Source organism: Corvus cornix, chromosome 4A (assembly GCF_000738735.6).
Source record: "Corvus cornix cornix isolate S_Up_H32 chromosome 4A, ASM73873v5, whole genome shotgun sequence".
Classification (NCBI taxonomy): Eukaryota; Metazoa; Chordata; class Aves; order Passeriformes; family Corvidae; genus Corvus; species Corvus cornix.
Window position 1 is genome coordinate 16902297 of NC_047058.1, and position 8763 is coordinate 16911059.

Here is an 8763-nt window from a genome sequence, read left to right on the forward strand (position 1 = left end):
GCATCTTTCATGGGCCCAGGCCACTGTGGGATCTCTTGGAGAGAACAAAATGCCCTGCAGGACTCCTCCTGCAGCATCAGCCATGGCTGGTGGTGGGAAACATGGGGTGGGCCCATGACGTGGGATTTGACCCTCTCTTCCCATTCTGTGCTGGATTTCTGTGTTCGAACCATGTGCTGTGTCCTGCACGTCTTTTCTTGTGTCTGTTCTGTGCTTTTTGCAGGTCCCTGGGGTAGGGTGTGTGCCCGTGGTGTCCTCACACTGAGGATGCCAGCGAAGAGCAATGGTCTGCACAGCCCCCCAGCCAACCACCAGCCCTGCCCTCCCCAGCCCGAGGGTGACACCGAGGGGACAGGGCTCAGCACCAGGAGGTCAGGCTGGTCCCTGCTTTGGTTGAGGGAGGCAGTGGTGGGGCAGGGGAGGGGAAGGCCTGGTGTGGGCAGAGCTGTGATGCCCAGTCTCTGCTGCCAGCTTCCTCCTGTTCTCCTGGCTGTGGCAGTGCCATGGTGGCACAGTGTGGCTGTGATCCCCCCTTCTCCCCACTGCAGGGCCTGCTCAACCCAGGACGACTCCTCCTCAGAGCTGCAGAGAGGAGCCAGCCCGGATGGGGGGGAGCAGAGAGCTGACCATGCTTTCCAAGGCCAGGGAGCCTTGGCCAGGTACCTGTGTGTGCCACTGGCATGGGGTGAGCCTGAGCCTTTTGTGCCTGGCCTTGTCACTGGGGCCTTCCATGGGGTCAGGATCCCCTTCTGCTGTATGGAATTCACGGGAGGCAGGGATGAGCCTCTGTGAATGCTGCTCTTTGTGTGTGGAGAGGGTTGTGATAGGGGATGCCTTCACCCCCACTGGGGCCCCAGGAGGGCTCAGGGGCTCCTTTCCCTGCAGGCAGCCTCCCTCTGCCTCAGTCACCCACAGATTCCCCATATTCCTGTGGGAATGACAGCAGGACTGGGGGAGAAGTTGTGGAACTCTACCAAGGTGGTCTCGCTTGTATATTTTCGGTCCCACACCATCACTACAAAGGGTAAAAAAGAAATTCTAGTGCTTGAGAGGGAGCTGCAAGAGTTTTCTTCTCAGCTGTAGCTCCCCTGATGACTCTGAAGCTTTTGCTTTGTCCTTGCTCTGTTAACAACTCCTGAGTGTGCCTCTCTCCCGTGTCCAGGATAGTCCGGCTGGTGCTCGTGCTCAGGGACTGGGCCAACAAGAGCCTGCATGAGGAGCAGCAGAGGCCAGACCCTTTCCTGGAGCGTTTTCAAGGCCCTGAGCTCCTGACAGCAGCTGCAGATGAACTTGAGGATGAGGAGGCTGAGAAGTTAAACAAAAAGTAGGGTCCCTTCCGTGTGGCCCCAACTGTCCCCGGCTGGGGATCAGCTGTGCGTGGAGCTCAGGGGCTCCCAGTGGGGATGGCTGATGGGGATGGGAAAGAAGGAGGTGGGATGGAGTGGTGGGAAGGGTCCCTCCTGCCCTCTCCAGCCCCTGCCTTGGCAGCCAGCCTGGCTCTGCTGGGCTGTTTTGCTGACACACAGGACCTGGTGGTCTGTCCCCGTGGGACATACCTGTCCCTAAGCCATGGGGTGTTCTCTCTCCTGCTCCATGCCCTGGTGGGAAACACATCAGACCTCCCAAATTTCATACCAGTCCCACACTAGGATTGTGTTTGGAGCCAGCCCTAGGTTAATAATAATAATAATAATAATAATAATAATAATAATAATAATGATGATGATATAACGTGCACCTGCAGCTTGTGCATATGAGGGGCTGGACACAAGCCAAGGGATGCAGGACTCCACCCAGCAACCACTGCATCCCACCCAGGAGCCACAAACCTGTGGGATTTGCCGCTCTCATTCATCATCTGCAGGATGAAGCGAGTGTGTGTTTGCTGCCTGTGCCCCCACAAAGAGCAGCTTTCTGAAAAGGCTCTTTCAAATCCAGCCCTTTCATCTCCTCAGCTCACACTCCTGGTGAGAAGCAATAACCTGGCTTTTCTTCTGCTGGCTAATTAGAGGGCAAAGCTCACAGACTAGTCTGGACCCTACCATTATACATGGTAATTAAAACACTGAGAAATAATTGTTTTCTGTAGGAGAAAAATAATCTGAGCCTTGTATGTGGGTCTTTACCAGTAATGGAAGAAAAACTGGTCTGCCCTGGGAGGTTAAGGGGAGCTTGTTCATGACTAGAAGGAGCTGAAGTGTGCTGTGAGAGGGCTGTGAAAGGGCCAGTGGGTTCTGGGGCTACAGTGGGAACTTCTGGGGTCTTCTAGGTCCTCATCTCCACAGGTAAGAAGACCCCCAAGTCTGGTAATCCCACGTGAGCTGCTGCTCATGGCTGTGGCAGGCTCCACGGCTCCAGGCCTGAGTGCAAAGCCTTTGGGGAGAGGCAGATGATAATTCCCTCTTCCTGGGTTAACCCAGAGCCCTGGTTTTCCAGCCCTGCCCCGCTGCCAGTGTAATGTCAGTGACTCTGGCCAGCAGTCACGGCAGCACTGGTGATTTAAAGCTGACATTACCAACATCATGAACAGCATTATTGAGGTGCTTGTGGGTGGGTGCTGGCTGGGCTGGCTGCAGGTGGGTCAGTGCTTTCTCTGCAGCAGTGCTGTATGTCCTAGGGAGCAGAGTCCCTTTCTCAAAAAACAAACGTTCAAGTTGCACTTTCTGGTTAAAAATAAGCCCTTTTAATGGGAAGGCTGGACCACCGCTTGTCTGTGGGTGCACAGAGGGTGAACATGAGGGACTGGGGCTGGCTTTGTGCCGAGTGCCGTCCCCACGCTCCAGGCACTGCCTGTGCTCCAGGGAAAGGAGACTTCCAGGCAGGGGTTCTGCCTTTGAAGCTGCCAGAAGTAATGGGGTGGGCATGGGGAATCTGTTGGCAAGTGGGTTGTTTTCTTTCCTATCACTGGAGGGAGTTTTGTGTGTTCAAAAGCTGGAAAGGAGGGAGGGAAGGAAGGAGAGGGTGTTTTGCCCTATCAGGCTGCAGCAGCTAAGCCTATCAGCCCAGCCACAGAGTTCCTCTTCTCTAGCTTCTCCAGTGAATCTGGCAACTGGAGCACACACTTCTTATCTCAGAGTCCCAAGATGAGCAGGATCAAACACTTGGGAGCAGTTCAAAGGCTGGACCCCAGGCTGTGCTGACTGCAGGAGGCACAACGACGGCAGCCCTGCCATGCCAGCTGCCCCCAGGGCCACTGCTCTGGGGCTTGGGCAGCCCCTCCTGGTGCTGCCACTGATCTGCAGCACACTTTCCTTGCTGCTCCAATTAATCTTCTCTTCAGATCTGCCTGGCACCAATCCCTACCTCATCTGGGAGAGGCAATGTCATGTCACGTCACGAGAACTTTTCTGATTTCCCTCTTCCATACATCTGTTCCTGGCTGTGCCACTGGGGTGCTGTGTCATGTGGGCCACCTGCTGTGCCTTAACATCCCACAGTTTCCTCTTCTGCTGCATTCTCAGCTCAGTTTTAGGGATAAAGGAACTTAAACAGAGCTGGGATTCGGCACTGCTGGGATTGGTTTTGGCTTACAGACTGGCACCCAAGCTGCAGCTCGAGGCAGTGTGGTGCAAGGGATGAAGGATGTGGCTCAGATGGTTCCTTCCAACCCTCTTTTGCACACACACTGCCAGCTTTGGCTTTTCTCTCTGCTTTCAGGAGGAAATGGCTGTTCTTTGTCGTGGACCCTGCGGGGGACTGGTATTACCACTGGCTGGCTGTGATTGCAGTTCCTGTCCTCTACAACTGGTGCCTGCTCGTAGCCAGGTGAGTTGGGAGGTTGTAGGGTCCCTGCCTCCTCCTCTGACCCTCCTGATCACCTGGCTGTTGTGGCTCAACCAGGATCAAACTGACACTGATGGTTCTGGTGCTGGTGGGCACCAAAAGGAAAGGGACCCTCCACTATCACCGTGAATTCTGTGATGCAAAGGCAGAGCATCCACCCTCTGGCCCAGCTGGAAAGGGCCATGGTTTCAGGGTCATTTGGGAGGTGGTTTCAAAACGTTGCTTTACCTACATCAAGGGAGGGCAGATTTTTCAGAGCAGGGAGTTTTGATTCCTAGAAGAGGAGCACCCAGTGGCCAAGCTCTGTTGCAGAGTTGGGTGCCTCAGGATCAGCCTATCCAGCTGTAATAGTTACAGAAGATGTGGGGATTTGTGGTCTCACACCCTGTTTGATGACTTTCCTCCAGGGCTTGCTTCACTGACCTGCAGAAGACCTATTTTGTCCTGTGGCTGGTGTTAGATTACATCTCAGATGCTCTCTACCTTGGGGACACAGTGATCCGCCTGCACACAGGTGAGCAGCATCCTGGCTTTCCTTTAATCCCTTAAAAGTGGAGATGAGCTACAAGGGGCAGGCCTAATCCACAGTTCCATTAGAAGGAGGGTTTTGTCTACCTTGGTGTTCACCAGTATGGAGGAGCCTCCAGAGAAGGAATCTAATTAGAAGATCTGAGAAAGGGAGTAAGTTTCAATATGAAAGATTAATCATCCCAGCTTTCAACTTCACCTTTGAATAATTGTACAAAATTACCCGCATTACTATTAGTATTCGGGCATAGTTGAAGGCCTGTGTTTCTGATTTTGCATCAGTTCAGCTAATGAATTATCTGCATGGAAAAATGGTAGAAATTAATGTTCTCGGAAGGCAGCACTTGGCCGGATGTTTTCTGTCAGAACTGCAATATTTCATGATCTGGAAGATGGAAACCTTTGTGTCCCTATTTCTTTGTGGCAACAGACTGAGTTATACCTTTGGGTAGATTTTGCCAGATGTTTTTGTGATAACAAACTGAGTAGGGTGGGTGGGACCGGTAATATTTGGGTGACCCTGTGTAGTTATGCCTACAAATCCACTGCATGCCATAAAGTGTTGCTCAGGTGTTTACAAAACCTGCAGAAAAGCCGAACACAAACCAAGGCAATCCTGTGATTTGCTTCCCTTCAGGATTCTTGGAACAGGGCCTCCTGGTTAAGGACCTGAAGAAGTTACGGGATAACTACATCCACATGCTCCAGTTCAAGCTGGATGTTCTCTCCATCCTGCCCACAGACCTGGCCTATTTTGCAGTGGGATTGCACTGCCCTGAGCTGCGTTTCAACAGGCTGCTGCGCTTCTCCCGCATGTTTGAGTTCTTCGATAGGACCGAGACCAGAACCAGCCACCCCAACATCTTCCGCATCAGCAACTTGGTTCTTTACATCCTGGTCATCATCCACTGGAATGCCTGCATTTATTATGCCATCTCCAAGGCCATAGGCTTTGGGGAGGACAGCTGGGTCTATCCCAATGTCACAGACACTGAGTATGGGTATCTGACCCGGGAGTACGTCTACTGTCTTTACTGGTCTACACTGACTCTGACCACCATTGGGGAGACTCCTCCTCCTGTGAGGGATGAAGAGTACCTCTTCGTGATCTTTGACTTCCTCATTGGCGTCCTTATCTTTGCCACCATCGTGGGGAACGTGGGATCCATGATATCCAACATGAACGCTACCAGGGCGGAGTTCCAGGCCAAAATCGACGCCATCAAACACTACATGCAGTTCCGCAAGGTGAGCAAAGACTTGGAAACCAAAGTCATCAAGTGGTTTGATTACCTGTGGACCAACAAGAAGGCAGTAGATGAACGGGAGGTCCTCAAGAATCTCCCTGATAAGTTAAGGGCAGAGATTGCCATCAACGTTCACCTGGAGACACTGAAGAAGGTGAGGATTTTCCAGAATTGTGAGGCGGGGCTGCTGGTGGAGCTGGTGCTGAAGCTTCGCCCTCAGGTGTTCAGCCCAGGCGATTATGTGTGCCGGAAAGGGGACATCGGGAAGGAGATGTACATCATCAAGGAGGGCAAGCTGGCCGTGGTGGCCGATGATGGAATGACACAGTATGCTTTGCTCACTGCAGGGGGCTGCTTTGGGGAGATCAGCATCCTCAACATCAAAGGCAGCAAAATGGGCAACAGGCGCACGGCCAACATCCGCAGCTTGGGCTACTCTGATCTCTTCTGCCTGTCAAAGGAAGATCTCATGGAAGCAGTCACAGAGTATCCGGATGCCAAAAAGATCTTGGAGGAGCGTGGCCGGGAGATCCTAATCAAGGAAGGGCTGCTGGATGAGTCAGCTGCAGAGGAAAGCACAGAAGGGAAGAGCATGGAGGAGAGGCTGGACAGGGTGGCCTCGAACCTGGACACACTGCACACCCGCTTTGGCCGGCTCCTGACTGAGTACAACGATGCCCAGATGAAGCTCAAGCAGCGCATCACCGCTCTGGAATCCAAGATGAGGCAGGAAGAGCTGGAGGACTTCTTCTCTGATAGCTCAGACAGTCTGTTTGAGGACGAGGAGAAAGCTTCAGCTGGTGGGAAGCAGTGAGGGGGAACAGAGGTCATCTGGATGATGCCTGACCTTGTCCTGGGACAGTGTTTGCTGTTTCACAAGGCAGACCCTGTGGCTGCCTTGCCGGGGCCTTTTCTCAGGTCCTTAGCACTGCTGCTGGCACTCCCTTGACAGCAGCTCGTGAGGTGGCTCCAAATCAGGGGATTGTCCCAGCTCCCCCTCTGACCTGTCCCTTTTTTCACTGCCTTTTGGGTTCAGCCTTTATAACTCACTTCAGGTAACCAGTGCCTACTGAGTGTCTGCAAACACTGCCCGCTCTGCACCCAGAGACTCTTCCCCCACAAGATCCCATAACTCAGCTAAGACCAGCCAGACTGTGCCTGACATCTGCAAATGGAGAGGCTTGTCTGGGTCACTGTCACTGCCCTGGTGACCACACTTGCTGAGGCTGGGCACTGACCTGGCAGGGTCTGCAGCCGCTGCCTCCTGCCTGCCTCTCTTTTCTGTTGTATTTGGTGCTGTCAGGGGGCACCTGGTGCAGGTGGTTTGGTGCCCTGAGCACTGCGCCTTGCTGGGGACAGCATCCCTAAGCCTGTGGGAGCAGAGTGACTCCCATTTTGGGCTGTGGATGTCTGGGATGCCAAGTGCAATTCAGAGGTGCAGTGCTGGCAGTGCTACGAGCAGGAGTGAGACAGAGAGTGTTTCTCTCCTCTATCTAATGACAGCCAGATGTGCCAGGAGAGGTTTGACTGAAATGACATGTTTTTAAGGAACAAAGCCATGGTGGGAGCCAACTGTGCCCATATTTGCTTTGCTGTGGGTAGCTCAGAGAGAGCTCAGGAACACATTTATTTTCTTAGGCAGGGGGTTTTCTTGTACTCAGTGGGAGTTTTGGGGCTTTGCAGGCTGCAAAGGCCCCTGCCTTCTGGAGGAGAGATGAGTGGCAGAGCCACGGGGACACGTGTGACGATGGAAACGTGGCACCACTGCGAGTGCCAGCAAAGCTCTGCCAGGCTGTGCTGCAGCCTGCTCACAGTGTGAGCAGCTTGATGGGGAGCGGGACAGTGCAGGAGCAGCCCCCAAACCCCTCCACGCAGCAGCACCACCAGTGCAAGCAGCAGTGTCACCCACGCCTCAGGGCACTGCGCAGGTGCTGGGACTGGAGGATGACACCTCATGTCTTGGTTCTGGGCCTGTGGGCCCACTGCACCGGTGGGGTGGGCTTGGGCTGGTTTGCAAGCAGGAGAATATTTGGTGGAGAAGGGAATTTATGTTCTGGGTCAAATTGAGCCAAGAGTTTGGCTAAAATGATGGGAGGACACATGGAGAAATATCAACCCAGAAAGGTTCATAGTGGAAAACTGAGTTTATTTCCTTTGTTCTTTCTTTCGCTCCAGTGCAAAACTGCCTCTCTGCATTTCATGTGTATGTTTTCCATTTAAAAAGAATGGCTTTGCTTTTGGGGATTGTGGGGGTAGGAACAGTTACAATACCAAAATTAGAATTTGGGGGAAGAATAAAAGTTTTTTCGTCATCTCTAAATTAAATTGTAGATCTTCTGGGTTTAGTTTTTTTCCTTTTATGACCAAGATGCTCTTGGTTGAAGTCGGCGTGGTTGCAGTTCAGCTACTCCTTATAATGCCACGAGCCCCAGCTCCCAGATTCCCCCTCCCCTGGGAGTATCGCTCCTGGATTTGCTGCTGGCTCTTTGCAAAGCCCGCCCGCTCTGCCCGTTCCCCTCCTGCTCTGCCCGTTCCCCGCCTGTTCCCCCCTCTCCTCCCGTTCCCCGCCCGCTCCCCGTTCCCCGCTCCCCGTTCCCTGCTCCCCGCCCGTTCCCCGCTCCCCGTCCGTTCCCCGCTCCCCGTCCGTTCCCCGTTCTCCGTTCCCCGTTCTCCGTTCCCCGCCCGTTCCCCGCCCGTTCCCCGCCCGTTCCCCGTTCCCGCCCGTTCCCCGTTCCCCGTTCCCCGTTCCCCGTTCCCCGCCCGTTCCCCGCCCGTTCCCCGTTCCCGCCCGTTCCCCGCTCCCCGCCCGTTCCCCGTTCTCCGTTCCCCGCTCCCCGCCTGTTCCCCGCTCCCCGCCCGCTCCCCGCCCGTTCCCCGCTCCCCGTTCCCCGCTCCCCGCTCCCCGCTTCCCGCTCCCCGTTCCCCGTTCCCCGCTCCCCGCCCGTTCCCCGTTCCCCGTTCCCCGTTCCCCGCTCCCCGCCCGTTCCCCGTTCCCCGTTCCCAGCCCGGCGCCGCGGGGCGGGTGCGGGTGCGGCGGGCGGGCGGCAGAGGGCGCTGTGGCCCGCGGAACCGCCGCGCCCGCTCGGAACCCTCCGGGCCGGACCCTCCGGGCGGCCGAGGGGACCCCCTCAGTGCCACATCCTCCGGGCGGGGGGACACCCTCAGTGCCACATCCTCCGGGCGGGGGGACACCCCCTATGCCACA

At 55.0% G+C, this 8763-nt stretch overlaps 1 protein-coding gene across 1 annotated transcript; it reads left to right on the forward strand.

Annotated features, from left to right (window-relative positions):
• Positions 1-218: 218 nt before the first annotated feature.
• Positions 219-7889, forward strand: CNGA2 (cyclic nucleotide gated channel subunit alpha 2). The gene is made up of 6 exons (XM_019288071.3): positions 219-371; positions 549-659; positions 1163-1324; positions 3658-3765; positions 4191-4297; positions 4949-7889. The coding sequence occupies exons 1-6, from the start codon at positions 268-270 to the stop codon at positions 6370-6372; spliced, it is 2016 nt and encodes a 671-aa protein (XP_019143616.2). The 5' UTR covers positions 219-267; the 3' UTR covers positions 6373-7889.
• The last annotated feature ends 874 nt before the right edge of the window (positions 7890-8763 follow it).

Bases quoted from the DNA above. Each gene is read 5' to 3' on its own strand.
- CNGA2 (XM_019288071.3), top strand. From the start codon at position 268: ATGCCAGCGAAGAGCAATGGTCTGCACAGCCCCCCAGCCAACCACCAG. The intron at 372-548 runs GTCAGGCTGGTC...TCCCCACTGCAG, and splicing joins ACAGGGCTCAGCACCAGGAG to GGCCTGCTCAACCCAGGACG. The intron at 660-1,162 runs GTACCTGTGTGT...TCCCGTGTCCAG, and splicing joins GGCCAGGGAGCCTTGGCCAG to GATAGTCCGGCTGGTGCTCG.